This window comes from Macaca fascicularis, chromosome 19 (assembly GCF_037993035.2).
Source record: "Macaca fascicularis isolate 582-1 chromosome 19, T2T-MFA8v1.1".
Taxonomy (NCBI): Eukaryota; Metazoa; Chordata; class Mammalia; order Primates; family Cercopithecidae; genus Macaca; species Macaca fascicularis.
In genome coordinates, this window is record NC_088393.1 from 4552964 (window position 1) to 4569349 (window position 16386).

The 16386-nt window shown below is 53.6% G+C and overlaps 1 protein-coding gene across 19 annotated transcripts in view; it reads right to left on the bottom strand.

The window, feature by feature from the left end:
* ZFR2 (zinc finger RNA binding protein 2) overlaps nt 1-16386 on the bottom strand; it is a 60385-nt gene that overhangs the window by 24659 nt on the left and 19340 nt on the right. For all 19 annotated transcript variants that reach the window (XM_074025381.1, XM_074025380.1, XM_074025379.1 and 16 more), the window contains 4 exons: nt 5866-6076; nt 4783-4897; nt 2807-3025; nt 2449-2702 (listed from right to left, as the gene is read on the bottom strand). In XM_074025381.1, coding sequence (XP_073881482.1) covers nt 2449-2702; nt 2807-3025; nt 4783-4897; nt 5866-6076 — 799 coding nt within the window. The remainder of the gene's footprint in view (nt 1-2448; nt 2703-2806; nt 3026-4782; nt 4898-5865; nt 6077-16386) is intronic.

Here is a 16386-nt window from a genome sequence, read left to right on the forward strand (position 1 = left end):
ATCCACCTGCTTTGGCCCCCCAAAGTGCTGGGATGACAGGAGCACACCACCGCGCCCAGCCTATCTTCTTACTATAGACTTCTCGAATTTTTTTTTTTTTTTTTTTTGAGACAAGGTTATGCCCTGTCACCCAGGCTGGAGTGCAGTGGCGCTATCTCAGCTCACTGCAACCTCTACCTCCTGGGTTCAAGCGATTCTCCTGCCTCAGCCTCCCAAGTAGCTGGGACTACAGGTGCCCGCCACCACGCCTGGCTAATTCAAGCATCCCTTTATGAAGCCCACGTAACAAACCCACAGGCTCAGACTGCTAGACATAAGGCTTCTCCCTTCTTCTGAAACTCAAGGAGTTTCTTAGGAAAGCATGCTCCACGCATCACGTGTTCCTTTCAGGGGCTGCTGTATACAGAAAATTCTGACTTTTCAGAATTCAACCTCGGAAACCAAGCAAGGGCACCTGCTGCCCGAAGGACAGTCATGTACACTTCCGTCTTAGGAAACTGCTAATAGACACAGGGGCTCCACCCGGGGGAAGCTACCGTGAGTCACAGGCCTACGCATCCGGTACTCCTGGGCCCAAAATATCTGATTGCATCTGGGGAAGCGACAGCCAAGCCCTCAGGCAGAATCCTGGGTGTGCTCCTTAAAATCCTGAAACGAAGCCCACCACAGAGAAGACGCGGCAGGTGGGCCACGAAACCCACACGCCCTGACAATGCCAAGAATGAACGTTCTGCAGACTGAAAAGTGCCCCTGAAAATACTGGGGCACACTGGACACTGCCCGCTCCCCTGAAGGCCACCGGCTTAGCGCTCAGGAACTCAGTGACATCGTCTGGTTTTAGGGAAGAAACATAGGATGTGGGAGAGGCACACATTTTACTGTATGTATGCTCTCTAGAACTTAGGAATCTTTCTTTTTTAGATGGAGTCTCACTGTCACCCAGGTTGGAGTGCAGTGGGGCAATCTCAGTTCACTGCAACCTCCGCCTCCCAGGTTCACGCCATTCTCCTGCCTTAGCCTCCCAAGTAGCTGGGACTACAGGTGCCCGCCACCACGCCCGGCTAATTTTTGTATTTTAGTCGAGACGGGTTTTCACCATGTTGGCCAGGCTGGTGTCGAACTCCTGACCCCAGGCAATCCTCCTGCCTCGGCCTCGCAAAGTGCTGGGATTACAGGCATGAGCCGCCGCGTCCGGCCAATAGGCTGTCTGCGTGCACTTTTGGCGTATTCTGGAATAAGTAGCCACATGGGCTTCAACACATCTTGGTTTGATTTTTGCCTGGGTCACTAAAACTGACTCTGAGTTCCCCAAAGTACTGACCCTTTCTGAACCTCTGGGATTTTGTCTGCCACACAGAGATGGTAGCCACAAGGCAGACATAAGGATTAAATAACCCACATGCGTCTGGTGCAGGGACTCAGCTTGTCATCCTGGCACGATGGGAGGCTGAGGCAGGAGGATGCCTTGAGCTTAGGAGTTCGAGACCAGCCTGGGCAACATAGTGAGACCCCATCTCTACTGAAAATAAAAAAAGTTAGCTGGGCATGGTGGTTCGTACCTGTCTCAGCTACTTGGAAGGCTGAGAGGAGGACCTGAACCCAGGAGGTGGAGGCTGTAGTGAGCTGTGATTGCACCACTGCACTCCAGCCTCAGCAACAGAGCGAGACCCCTTGTCTCCAAACAAAACAAAACAAAACCTCAAACTTGTATCCGAGCACTCTGCAAAGAGGGCCAGGGTCTCTCCTAGCATGAGATGCAGTGGAGAGCTGCCGGGGCAAAGAGCCTGAGACAGGGAAAGGGTGATCTGTGGCGGGAGGGGTCCCGAGCAGGGTCGGGCCCCCCATCCCCAGCTGGGTCAGGGGTCCTGATAGGGTGTCCTGAGCGGTCTCACACCTCTCCAGAGACTCCGCGTCTCTCGCAGTCCAGAGCTTGCTTTCAGAGCATTCAAAACAAAAGATCAGGGTGTGTGTTTTGCAAAGATAGAGCTCTAGGGTCTGATTATCTTTCCAGGAAACGAGCCCACGATCTCTGCGGGGTGATCTGCGAGCTTTAAAACCTCAAGCGGCTGTGTTTGGTAAAGAGTCTTTCACGTGTGTCCCAGACAAGCACTGCCACACACAAGCACACGTGCACCCACACACAGGCGCAGGCACACACATACACACGCAGGCACACATGCGCACACATACACGCACACTCACGTTTGCACACACATATGCACACATATACACATGCATAAGCACACACGCACTTGCACACATACGCACCCTTGCACTCACACACGCACACACACACAAGCGCTTGCACACACAGGCACATGCATACACCATGCAAGTTTAACACCAGACCTTTTTTCAGCAGGCAGCGACCCTGACCCCCCGGCGCTCACATTCGGGTTCAGACCTTAGGAACAGAGAGGTCCCGCCCACGGCGGGAGGGCGACTGACCTGGGGGCCCGCGCAGCTGATCTTGCAGATGTCGCAGTAGTGAAGCTGGAGCTGCCTGGGCCCGGCCTTGGGTCTCGGCAGTTTGCTGGGAAGCGGTGGCTTCGAGTCGGCCCTGGGGCTGCTTCCTGAGCCTGCGGGCGTGGGCGGCGGGGGCAGCTGCTGTGGGGGTCCCGGGGGAGGCGGGGGCTGCGCTGGAGGATAGAAAGGGCTGGCGGCGGAGTACACCGACGCGTCATAGCTCGGGTAGCTTGGTGCTAAGGAGCAGAGAAAACAGTGAGTCGCGGGGAGATGCTGATTCCACTCGAGTTGAAGCGGGGGCCGACCGAGTGACCGCCTGGGCAAGGAACGCTGGTCTTACCCGTGTAGGCGGTGCAGGTGGGATCGTAGGAGGGCGGGGGGTAGGAGGTCACGATGGACGCCGAGGACTCGGGCTGGACGCCTGTCGCCGTGGGATAGGTGTATCCCGAGGACAGGGCGCTGGCTGGCTGTCCGGCCTCCACTCTGGGCGCCTGTTGTGGGGGCTGAGCGCAGCTGTGACCGCCATGGGGGCTGGGCTGCCTGCAGGCCTCTTGGGTCCCTAGGGGACAGGCACAGGCCCTCTGCAGAGCCAGCCCCCACCCCACTGCCCCTCACCTGCGGATGGACCCCGGGCTCAACTGGCTGGAAACGCTAGATGCTTAAGCCGGGACCAGAGGTCAGAGCCTAGGGCCAGGTCCCGGCAGCGACTCGCAGGTGACCTTGTGCCCACCTGTCCTTTCCAGAGCCCAGCTTCTCCCTCCTGCCGTGGGGGAGGAGGGCTCCTCCGCGTCTCCGGCTCCTTCACCCACAGAGCTCACCTCCTGCCACCCGGGGAAAGCTTCCTTGGAAAAAATGTTAGCTGCATTTTAGGTTCTCACTTTCCCTCATTCATAGGCCCACACCTGGCAGAGATCCCAGGGCCCATCTGAACAGCCAGCCCTGAGGCTCACCTGCAAATCTAGGATGATGATGATGATGATGATGATGATGATGATGATGATGATGATTGAGACAGAGCCTCGCTGTCGCCCAGGCTGGAGTGCAGTGGCGCGATCTCGGCTCACTGCAACCTCCGCTTCCCAGGTTCAAGTGATTCTCCTGCCTCAGCCTCCTGAATAGCTGGGATTACAAGCATGTGCCACCATGCCCGGCTAATTTTTCTATTTTTAGTAGAGATGGGGGTTTCACTGTGTTGGCCAGAATGGTCTCGATCACTTGACCTTGTGATCCGCCCACCTCAGCCTCCCAAAGTGCTGGGATTACAGGTGTGAGCCACTAGCCTTTATTTTGTTTTTTTTTTTTAGAGACAGGGTCTCGCTGTGCTGTCCAGGCTGGAGTGCAGTGGTACGATCACAGCTCACTGCAGCTCAGTTCCTGGGCTCAGGTGAACCTCCTATCTCAGCCTCCCGTGTAGCTGGGACTATAGGTGCACACCACCATGCCTAGCTAACATTTTTGCATTTTTTGTAGAGAGAGGGTCTTACTATGTTGCCCACGCTGGTCTCGAACTCCTAGGCTCAAGCAATTCTAACACCTTGATTGGGCCTCCTAAAGTGTTGGGATTACAGGCATGAACTACCTTGTGCCACCTCTAGGATGGTTAAGATGTAACTTTCACCAGTGCAGTGGCTCACACCTGTAATCCCAGCACTTTGGGAGGCTGAGGCAGGCAGATCACCTGAGGTGAGGAGTTCGATACCAACCTAACATGGTGAAACCCTGTTTCTACTGAAAATACAAAAAATTAGCCAGGCATGGTGACACGCACCTCTAGTCCCAGCTACTTGGGAGGCTGAGGCAGGAGGATCATTTGAACCCAGGAGGCAGAGGGTGCAGTGAGCTGAGATCACGCCACTGTACTCCAGCCTGGGCAACAGAGCGAGACTCCATCTCAAAAAAAAAAAAAAAAAAAGAAAGAAAGAAAAGATGTAACTTTCAGGCCGGGCATGGTGGCTCACGCCTGTAATCCCAGCACTTTGGGAGGACAAGGCGGGCGGATCACGAGGTCAGGAGATCGAGACCATCCTGGCTAATACTGTGAAACCCCGTCTCTACTAAAAATACAAAAAATTAGCCGGGCATGGTTGCGGGCACCTGTAGTCCCAGCTACTTGGGAGACTGAGGCAGGAGAATGGCGTAAACCCGGGAGGCAGAGATTGCAGTGAGCCGAGATTGCGCCACTGCACTCCAGCCTGGGCAACAGAGCAAGACTCCGTCTCAAAAAAAAAAAAAAAAAAATAGGTAACTTTCCCAAGGTTTTCCTGTGCTGCAGGGAATGTCTCCTCGTCCGCAGCCCCGACCCTGCAGATGGCTCACCTGGCTGGCAGGAGTCTGTGGCTGTCATGCGCCCAGGCTGGAGGGCAGGAGGCTGGAAGTACGGCCTGTCCTCGTAGCTCCTGGCAGCCACCGACTGTCCGTAGCTGTAACTGTCCTAAGTGGGGGTTTCCGTAGGAGAGCAGCTCAGGCGGCAGGTGCAACGCACCCTGGCCACACTGCACTCTGCATTTAGTCCTTCCCGCAGCGCTGGCTCCTAAGCATCTGCCCAAGACCAGGCCCTGGCCCGGGGGCAGGGGGCACGGGATGTGGCTGACACAGCAGCTCTCATGGAGCTGACACTAATTTCCAAGAGTCCGACTGCGATTTACAGGAGGACTGCGATTTACAGGAGGACGCTGGGTGTGGCAGGAGAGGGTGGGTTTGCAGGGAGAAGCCCCCGAGGCCTTAGCAAGGAAATGGAGAAGGGAGGAAGAGGGTGGGGTCAGGTGGGTGCTGAGCTCGGGTGACAGGTGGCCTCTGATGCCGTTGACCGACACGACCTGGGGACGAGGTGCAGGCGGCAGGGCTGGGGAGTTGGAGCATGGTCATGGGGGACATCTTTGCGACACCAAGTGGGAACACAGTGGCTGGGTCTGCAGCCTGAGTGCCTCGGTTGGGAAGGTGGGATTGTCACCACCCAGCTGTGCCCCACATGCCACAGACACCCTCTTAGAGGCAGGAACCCGGAGCGTGGGGAAGGGGGGGTGAGTCCTGGTCTCTCTGGGGCCAGGAGACTGAGGCCATCTGTCCTGGCCAGGGAGGGGTCCTCCAACCCAGGTGACCCTCGTCCTCTTTCATAGTCACTGCTGAGGCTGGGACAAAGCTCTGTGCTGTCACTGTCCCCACTGCCCCGATGTGGAGGTATGCGTGGGGCCTGTCCCCGAGAGCAGTGGATTCTTTTGGAAGCGGCTCTGCCCTGATTTCTCCCCACTGCAGGTACGTAATGCCAGCAGAAGGGTCCCGAAGGAAGGATCACGGTTAAGAGGCCTGGGAGAAGGAGTAGCTGCGGGGAGCCCACCGCTCTCACCCACGCAAGGCGATCCACATTTCCCGGCAATGCTGGTCAAAGAAAGGACTGGATACCTGGTAGGTAGCCATGGTGGTGGTCGTGGGGACGGGCTCCTGGGGTCGGCAGCCGTAGGTGAACTCCGGGCTGGAGTGGGGCTGGTATCCACCGTACCCTGCTGGGGCAGCTGGGGGAAAGGCCGGGTTCGCGGCGGGGTCCATCCCAGGAGTGGGTTGTGCAGTATAGCTGGCCCCCGTGGTGAGCAGGGGAAGAGTTGGAGTCTGGGCGCTAGAACCACAAACACACACACAAGCCCCACGGGGTTAGAGCGAGTTCTAACCCCACCGGACCTGAGCTGCCCTGCTTGGTGGAGACCCTCCTAGGAGCCCAGGCACAGCTGGAAGCACTTTCCACAAATTAACACCATCTCACAAGAACGCTGTAATGCTGGGACTATCACTGCACCCAATTTACAGATGAAGAAACCGAGGCACTGTCAGTGGCAGAGGTGGGACTCGAACCCATCTGAGTTCCGCTTTGTGGATGATCTACTTACGTGGCAGGGCTTTTTCTGGATTCTTCAAAGAAAACTGAATTTTTTTTTTTTTTTGAGACGGAGTCTGGCTCTGTCGCCCAGGCTGGAGTGCAGTGGCCGGATCTCAGCTCACTGCAAGCTCCGCCTCCCAGGTTCACGCCATTCTCCTGCCTCAGCCTCCTGAGTAGCTGGGACTATAGGCACCCGCCACCTCACCCGGCTAGTTTTTTTGCATTTTTTAGTAGAGACGGGGTTTCACCGTTAGCCAGGATGGTCTCGATCTCCTGACCTCGTGATCCGCCCGTCTCGGCCTCCCAAAGTGCTGGGATTACAGGCTTGAGCCACTGCGCCCGGCCTGAACTTTTTTTTTTTGGAGACAGAGTCTTGCTCTGTCACCCAGGCTGGAATGCAGTGGCGCGATCTTGGTTCACTGCAAGCTCCGCCTTCCGGGTTCAAGCGATTCTCCTGCCTTAGCCTCCTGAGTAGCTGGGACTACAGGTACCCACCACCACACCCAGCTAATTTTTTTTTTATATATATTTTTAGTAGAGATGGGGTTTTACCATGTTAACCAGGATGGTCTCAATCTCCTGACCTTGTGATCTGCCCGCCTCAGCCTTCCAAAATGCTGAGATTACAGGAGTGAGCCACTGCGCCCAGCCAGAAAATTGAACTTTAACAGTATAGTGTCTGGCCGGGTGTGGTGGCTCACGCCTGTAATCCCAGTATCTTGGGAGGCTGAGGTGGGAGGATCGCTTGAGCTCAGGAGTTTGAGACCAGCCTGGACAACATAGCGAGACGTTGTCTCTTCTAAAATAAAAATAAAATTAAAAAAAATTAGCGAGTGTGATGCTACACGCCTGTAGTGCCAGCTAGTCAGGAGGCTGAGGTGGGAGGATGGCTTGAGCCCAGGAAGTAGAGGCTGCAGTGAGCTATGATCTCACCACTGCACTCCAGCCTGAGCAACAGAGTAAGACTCTGTCTCAAAACAAACCAAACGAAAAACAGTACAGCTGTGATCAGTAGCTCTCTTAACCTCCTTGGGGTTGAGACTTCTTTTTTATGACAAAATATTTCAAACAAAGAACCACCAAACAAACGCACATCACTGAGACGGATAAGTGTTAATGTTTGGCTGTATTTGTGTCAGAGCTTATTGCTTAAATAAATAGAATTGAAGCCCACCTGGATCCTATTCCTCTCTCTTCCTCCCTAGGGTTGGTGGCTGTCTTTTGTCCGCTCATGATTCTTAGACTTTTACTATGTATGTATGAAGGTTTTGTTTGTTTGTTTGTTTTAGAGATGGCAGGGCTCGCTTTGTTGCCCAGGCTGGATGGAGCGCAATGGTGTGATCATGGTTCACTGCAGCCTCTTAACTCCTGGGCTCCATGTGAATCTTTATTTCTTTTTTTTTTTTTTGAGACGGAGTCTCGCTCTGTCGCCCAGGCTGGAGTGCAGTGGCCGGATCTCGGCTCACTGCAAATTCCGCCTCCTGGGTTTATGCCATTCTCCTGCCTCAGCCTCCCGAGTAGCTGGGACTACAGGTGCCCGCCACCTCGCCCGGCTAGTTTTTTTGTATTTTTTAGTAGAGAGGGGGTTTCACCGTGTTAGCCAGAATGGTCTCGATCTCCTGACCTCGTGATCCGCCCGTCTTGGCCTCCCAAAGTGCTGGGATTACAGACATGAGTCACCACGCCCGGCCCCGTGTGAATCTTTATACAACACGGTGTTGTGCTTTTCAGTAACGTGTGCAAAATTATGTTCTTATTGTGCATCTCACACTGCAACTTGCTTCTCCAATGGCTGGCAAAAAAAGGACAGAATGCCCAGACATGCACAAAAATACTGTCACCCCTGAATGTCCGTGGGAGATGAGTTCCAGGACTCCCCAGTGGGTGCCAAAATCTTCGGATGCTCAAGACCCTGATATAGAAAGGTGTAGCAGCCGGGCGTGGTGGCTCACACCTGTAATCCCAGCACTTTGGGAGGCCAAGGCTGGTGGATCACCTGAGGTCAAGAGTTTGAGACCAGCCTGACCAACATGGTGAAACCCCATCTCTACTAAAATAGATAAACACAAGATACAAAAAGGTGTAGAATTTGCACATAGCTTCCTGTATACATTAAATCATCTCTAGATTACTTGCCACCTAACGCAGTGCCTGCACATTACTTCATTTGTGTGGATTCAACATGGTACTTGGCATGTGGCAAATTGAAGTTTTGCTTTTTGAAACTTTGTGGAGTTTTTCCAAGTATTTTAGTTTATTTTATATTTCTAGAGACAGGTTCTCACCCCAGACGCCCAGCTAGAGGGCAGCAGCATGATCATAGCTCACTGCAGCCTCAAATTGCTGGGCTCAAGCAATCCTCCCATCTGAGCCTCCTGAGTAGTTGAGACTATAGGGACATGTGACTATGTCCAGCAGATTTTTAAAAAATTTTTAGTAGAGACGAAGTCTTGCTCTTTTGCCTAGGTTGGTCTCAAACTCCTGGGCTCAGGTGATCCTCCCACCTCAGCCTCTCCAGTAGCTGCAACTACAGGTGTGCACCCATACCTGACCATTTTTCCATATATATATATGAGACAGAGTCTCCCTCTGTCACCCAGGCTGGAGTGCAATGGCATGATCTCGGCTCACTGCAACCTCCGCCTCCCGGGTTCAAGCGATTTTCCTTCCTCAAGTAGCTGGGATTACAGGTCCCCGCCACCATGCCCAGCCTAATTTTTGTATTTTTAGTAGAGACAGGGTTTCACCATGTTGGCCAGGCTGTTCTTGAATGCCTGACCTTAGTGATCCACCCGCCTCAGCCTCCCACAGTGCTGATTACAGGCGTGAGCCACCACGCCTGGCCCGTTTTTCCAAATATTTTTGTTCGGCAGTTGGTTGAATCCACAGATGCGGAACCCATGGTCAGGGAGGGCTGGCTAATTAAATCCAGTCATCTTTGATGTTCTGCTGACTCGAAAAACCACAGCACCACACAGTTTTTGTGCATGTTGTTAGAAAGGTGTGTTTGTCATGGTGAGCGGGACAGAACATACTGTATTTAGCTTTAGCCAGCTTGGTTGATAATGTTAAAATATGTAGACATATGGTAGGCAGGCTTCCATCTGTACTTCTGCCCTGGGCCTCCCAAATGTAAAGACTGATTAGTTACATACGCAGAACACGCATCTAAAAAAAAAACAGTTTACTTGTTTGAAACTGTCACGATTCATTCACCTTTTCCCTATTTTCCTTACTACATAAGCGGAATGTGCTTCCAAAAGAAGAATAATTGTTTACTTGTTTGAAAAATATCACAATTCATTCACCTGTTTTCCTTAATTATGTAAGCAGAATATGCTTCTAAAAAAGACTTGTTTACTTGTCTGAAAATATCACGATTCGGGCCGGGCGCGGTGGCTCAAGCCTGTAATCCCAGCATTTTGGGAGGCCGAGACGGGCGGATCACGAGGTCAGGAGATCGAGACCATCCTGGCGAACACCGTGAAACCCCGTCTCTACTAAAAAATACAAAAAACTAGCCGGGCGAGGTGGCGGGCGCCTGTAGTCCCAGCTACTCGGGAGGCTGAGGCAGGAGAATGGCGTAAACCTGGGAGGCGGAGCTTGCAGTGAGCTGAGATCCGGCCATTGCACTCCAGCCCGGGCTACAGAGCGAGACTCCGTCTCAAAAAAAAAAAAAAAAAAAAAAAAAGAAAATATCACGGTTCATTCACCTGTTTTCCTTAATTACATAAGCAGACTAGGCTTCTATAGAAAAGACTGTTTACTTTGAAAATATCATGATTCATTCACCTATTATCCTATTGGTGGACATTGATACTATGTATTATTTATCTCCTGCCGAGTGATAGACTAACCCCACAGAACAACGTAGCTTTAAACACTGTGTCTGTGGATCAGGAATTTGGGACCGGCTCCTCGGGGTTCTGGTTTGGGGTCTTTTATGAGGTTGCCAATAAGAAAGAGGTCAGCGGCGGGCAGCAGGATCTGCCTCCAAGATGCCTTCCTCCCAGGGTTGGCAAGTTGGTGCCGACTGTTGGTGGCAGTCCTTGTTCCTCCCATGCGGGCCTTTCCTCGGGTGGATTGAGTGTCCTCACAACATGGCGGCCGGCTTCCCCCAGAGCAAGGGATATGAGGGAGAGCAGGGGAGAGGGAGGCACACACACCAGGTGGAAGTTGTCCTTGTTATGATGCAGCTTCAGGAATCATTTCATAGAGACGAGTGGCTCACACCTGTAATCACAACTACTCGGGAGATGGAGGCGGGAGGATCACTTAAGCCTAGGGGTTCTAGACCAGCCTGGCCAACACGGTGAAAGCCTATCTCTACTAAAAACACAAAAATTAGCCCAGCGTGGTGGCCCATGCCTGTAATCCCAGCTACTCGGGAGGCTGAGGCAGGAGAATCACTTGAACCCGGGAGGTGGAGGTTGCAGGGAGCTGAGATTGCACTACTGCACTCCAGCCTGGGCGACAGAGCGAGACTCCTTCTTAAAAAAAATATATATATTTTTCGAAAATAAAAAATGTGTAAAAAGGAATCATCTAGCATAACTTCTGCCACATTCCATTAATTAGAAGCGAATCACTGAATCCGACCCGCGCACATGGTGAGAGGCTCCGGCCGCACCTTTGGAGGAAGGCATAGGGAGCAATTTGCAGATGTATTTCTAGACCGCCTCGCATTGTTTCCAACCTTTCGCCATTAAAGCATGCTCCAAGGTTTACTCTCGAGTGGCTTCTTGTCCTGCCTGAGCCCTACACCACCCACAAGCCACTAAGAGTCAACGGCAAAGAGGCCGGGAGAGCTGATTTAGAATCATCAAGATCTACTCCTGGAGCTGGGACCACCCTCTCCTGAGACACCCAGGAGAGGGGTGGAGTCCAAACCAAGCTGGCCAGGAGAAAGGATGGGATGGAGACTGGAAGGACACCCACAGGCCCTCTCTTTGGTTTTGTATGATATACAAGGCTCAACAAGAGGGTATGATCGGCCCAAGCTACAGTGCAGGGGCAGGGAAATCCACGTACGATCGCGGCTCTAGAGCCCTTTGGACTGAGACCTGATGCCTCTTTTGTATAAAAAGCTTTCATGGCCGGGCACAGTGGCTCACCCCTGTAATCCCAGTACTCTGGGAGGCCGAGGCAGGCGGATCACCTGAGGTCAGGAGTTCGAGACCCGACTAGCCAACATGGTGAAACCCCATCTCTACTAAAAGTGCAAAAATTAGCCGAGCATGGTGGCAGGCACCTGTAATCCCAGCTACTTGGGAGGCTGAGACAGGAGGATCACTTGAACCGGGGAGGTGGAGGTTGCAGTGACCTGAGACTGTGCCATTGCACTCCAACCTGGGCAATAAGAGTGAAACTCTGTCTGAAAAAAAAGCTTTCATGGCCAGGTGTGTTGTCTCACGCCTGTAATCCCAGTATTTTTGGAGGCCAAGATGGGAGGATCGCTTGAGCCCAGGAGTTTGAGACCAGCCTGGGCAACACAGCAAGACCCCATCTCTACAAAACAGAAAAATTAGGCATGGTGGTGCATGCCTGCAGTCCCAGCTCTTCAGGAGGCTGAGGCAGGAGGATTTCTTGAGCCCAGTAGGTTGAGATCACACCACTGCACTCCAGCCTGGGCCACAAAGCAAGACCCCATCTCTTAAAATCACAAAGCGTTAGGCCGGGCACGGTGGCTCACGCCTATAATCCCAGCACTTTGGGAGGCCAAGGCAGGCGGATCACGAGGTCAGGAAATCGAGACCATCCTGGCTAACACAGTGAAACCTTGTCTCTACTCAAAATACAAAAAAATTAGCCAGGTGTGGTGGCGGGCGCCTGTAGTCCCAGCTACCCGGGAGACTGAGGCAGGAGAATGGCGTGAACCCGGGAGGCGGAGCTTGCAGTGAGCCGAGATCGCACCACTGCACTCCAGCCTGGGTGACAGAGCGAGACTCCATCTCAAAAAAAACCCAAAAAAAACCCAAAAAAACAAAAAAACCCACAAAGCATTCAGTACTAGGTAGCAAATCGTGAGTCGCTTTCTGGGGAGGAAGCTCCATTCTTCTCTGGCTTCCCTGGGTCCTGAGACCTTGCCCCTCAAACCTGGAGGCCCAGGCGTGCCAAGTAGCACCAGCAGAGGGCTGTGGGCACAAGTGAACCTCAGGTGGAAGGCTGAGCGGAGTCCTTCAGCCCAGGACCGCAAGGAAGGAGCGGGAACCTGTGGAGCTTTCTCTGCCTGCTCCCGCTGTGCCTCCGCACACAGCTTTGTCTCCACCTGGTGGACGCCCCACCTAAGAGGACAGTGGAGGCGGCTGGTTGGCGAACTGGCTCCATGGCGGAGATCAGACAGCCCATGCCGCAGAAGGTAGAGTTTTCCAACTCAGGCACTGCAGACATTTGGGACAACATTCTTCTCTGGGGTGGGTCCTGCAGGGTGCTGAGCAGCGTCCCCAGCCTCCACCCACTTCATGCCAGGAGCTCCCCCAAGTCGTGACAATGACAAATGTTCCCAGTTAAGAACCGATGGTCTAGGACAAGCTCGATGCCAGGGCGTAGCCTTGTGCAGGTGGACAGAGCCGAAGGCTGCTTCCTGCCTGGTCCAGCCCCTACTCTGGAAGGATTCCCAGGACGTTGTGGGCTGGCCTCTGACTTGGAGTCAGGCTTGAGTCAGCACCATGAAGACAGTGAATGAAAAAGAACACGCTCTTCTTGTAGACCACCCTGAACAGCAACGCTCAGGCCTGCTACAGTTTGGAATCCACTGAGCCAGGGTGCAGGGAGGATGGAAGCGTGACCAGCGTGCAGATGGCTGGACATCCGCTGGCTGAGGACGGGTCTCAGCATCCCTGCTGGCCTGCAGGGCAACTCCCGCTGGTTTCAGTGTTACACCCTGTGAACGTCACAGCTGTGAGCAGACTGAGGACTACAAGGTCAGGGTGACGTCAGTCGAGATACCCTTGACCTCGCCGGAGGTCACTGCCCTGTCCCGCCACTCTGTTGTCTGATGGCGGGAATGGAGCGCCTCTCCTGCATAGATAGCAGAGATGCAGGGGGGAGAGGCAGGGAGACCCAGGCACCCTCTGGGAGAAGGAAGGGCATGCCAACTGCTCTGAAGACCCCGGAGGCTCCCCCAGAGGCTGGAAAAGGCCCAGGGAGCCCTGGGAAGGGTACCTGGGATTTCAAAGAGGAGGGGCTCAATGGAGTGTGCTGAGAGAAGCATGGGAGAAATGGGGAGGGCGGGTGGGGCGACTGTCCTGGGTGCTGAGGGACAGAGGCTATGGGGAGTGAGGGGTGGCAGGAGGCAGCTCAGCGCTCTCCACTGCCAGGCAGAACCTGGGTTTTATCCTCAGCCACGAGGAGTCACCTGGACATCTCATGACAAACTTTGGCCTGACTTACGTCCCCCCACTCCCAATTCTTATGTTGAAGCCCTAACCCCCATTTGACTGTATCTGGAGATTAGGTCTTCAGGGAGGGAATGAAGGTTATATGATGTCATCAGGTGGGACTGATCTGAATAGAACTGGGGTCCTTATAAGAAAAGGAAGAGGCCAGGCACAGTGGCTCACGCCTCTAATCCCAGCACTTTGGGAGGCTGAGGCAGGAGGATCACTTGAGCCCAGGAGTTCAACACCAGCCTGGGCAACATACTGAGATCCCATCTCTACAGAAAAAACGACAAAAACAAAAAGGCTGGGCATGGTGGCTCATACCTGTAATCCCAGCACTTTGGGAGGCCAAGACAGGCGGATCACATGGTCAGGAGATCGAGACCATCCTGGCTAACACGGTGAAACCCTGTCTCTACTAAAAATACAAAAAATTAGCTGGGCGTGGTGGCGGGCACCTGTAGTCCCAGCTACTTGGGAGGCTGAGGCAGGAGAATGGTGTGAACCCGGGAGGCGGAGCTTGCAGTGAGCCGAGATCACGCCACTGCACTCCAGCCTGGGCAACAGAGCAAGACTCCATTTCAAAAAAAAAAAAAATGTGCTCGTGGATACTTGGGAGGCTGAGGTGGGAGGCTCGATTAAGCCCATGAGATTGAGGCTGCAGTGAGCTGTGACCTCACCACTGCACTCCAACCTGGATGACAGGGCAGTCTCTTTAAAAAAACAAACAAAAAAAAAAAGAAGGGAAAGAGACACCAGGGGTGCACATGGACAGAGAAAAAGCCACAGGAGGACACTGTGAGGAGGTGGCCATCTGCAAGCCAAGGAGAGAGGCCTCACCAGAAACTACCCCCTGCTGGCACCTTGACCTCACACTTCTGGCCTCCAGAACAGGGAGAAAATAAATTTTGTTTACGTCCCAGTCTGTGGTATTGTTAGGGCAGCCCCAGCCAACCAAGACAGATGGTGATGGTTAGAGAGGGGAGCAGTTAGAGGGAAGGCTGGTTAAGGACACGAGATACACAGGGGCCAGAACTAGAGAGGGTGATGGACAGGGGGACAGAACACATGCGCCATCATGTCACCTGCAGGAAAGCACAGTCAAAGCCAGCTCTCAGCAGTGTAGGGCTTTACAAACACCTAAAACAGGGCCTGGGAACAGCCAAGGGTAATACGTGTCTGGTGACTGTGACCAACACAGTGACCATGACTCAGGAAGGGAACACTTGGCCTGCCTCAAGTCATTGCTTGTGACCCCAGAAGCCACCAACACATGCACATGCATGCACACGCATGCGCACACATGTGCATGCACACACTGCTGGTTATATTCCACTAAGCACGCTTACACGAGGAAGTGGAGCATGGGGTTTGTCTCCAATGGGGCAGCCCGCATCTTCATGGGTCTCACACCCACTCTCAGGGGAGACCATGGCCTGGCAGAGCCCAGAATTTAAGGGAGGAAGGGAGGCAAAGAAGAGTTTTTAAGATGGAGTCAGCCACGTGTAGCCAAATCTGGCCTGCCTGTTTTTGTACAGTGGCAAGCTAAGAATGGTTTTTATACTTTTAAGTGACTGGAAAAAGTTAAAGGGGTAATAATATTTCATGGCATGTGAAAAATTACATGAAATTCACATTTCAGTGTCCAAAAAAAATAAAGTTTTATTGGCACACAGCCAAGCCCATCAGATGACGCATTGTCCGTGGCTCATCTTGCAATACAATGGCAGGGTTCACTAATGTGACAGACATGGTGTGGCTCACAAAGCCAAAGATATTCACTATGTGGCCCTTTACAGAAAAGGTCCGCTGACCTCTCGCTCAAAGCAACGATCATGTATGTCACTTGTGATTCTACAGGCAGGGCTCAGCTGGGCAGCTCTCCTGGCCAGGCACGGCTCAGCTGGGTGGCTCTTCTAGCCAGGCATGGCTCAGCTCGGTGACTCTCCTGGCTGAGGCACGGCTCAGCTGGGTGGCTCTCCTGGCTGAGGCGGGGTTCAACTGGGTGACAATCCTGGTGGAGGTGGGGCTCAGTTGGGTGGCTCTCCTGGCCAGCTGGGCGGCAATCCTGGTGGAGGTGGGCCTCAGCTGGGCGGCTCTCCTGACCATGGCTGGGCTTCTCTGCCCCTGGAAGGCAGCTACCTGTTGGATGGGGCACTGTGGTTCTTCTTCTTGTATCTCCTCCTCCGGCAGGCCTGCCTTGGGTCCTTCACCACGCAGGGTCCCACAAGATGGAGCAGATGCAGGCAAGGTCTCTTAAGCTTGGGCTCAGGGCAGTCACAGCGTCACTTGCACTGCACCCTGTCCAAGGCAGGGCACAAGGAAGTCCAGATGCAAGGGCCAGGGGGGGGCGGTCTCCACTTCTGGACTGGAAGAGTAGCAAGGACATGGTGGGAATGGCATGGATATAAGGGGGATGAAGGATGAGGGCATTTTGGCAACAATCTGCCACATCGTGGTTTCAGGAGCAGAGCCAGCAAAAACACAGCTCCTGGGAAGAACACCCCACAGCATCACTCATACAGACACCAAAACCCAGGCAGCCCAGGGCAGCGGTTCTCAGAGAGGGTAGATTTTGCCCCCAGGAGACACTGGGTGATGTCTGAGGACATTCGTGGTTGTCACCATTTGGGGGAGCTCCTGGCATGGAGTGGGTGGAGGCCAGGGATG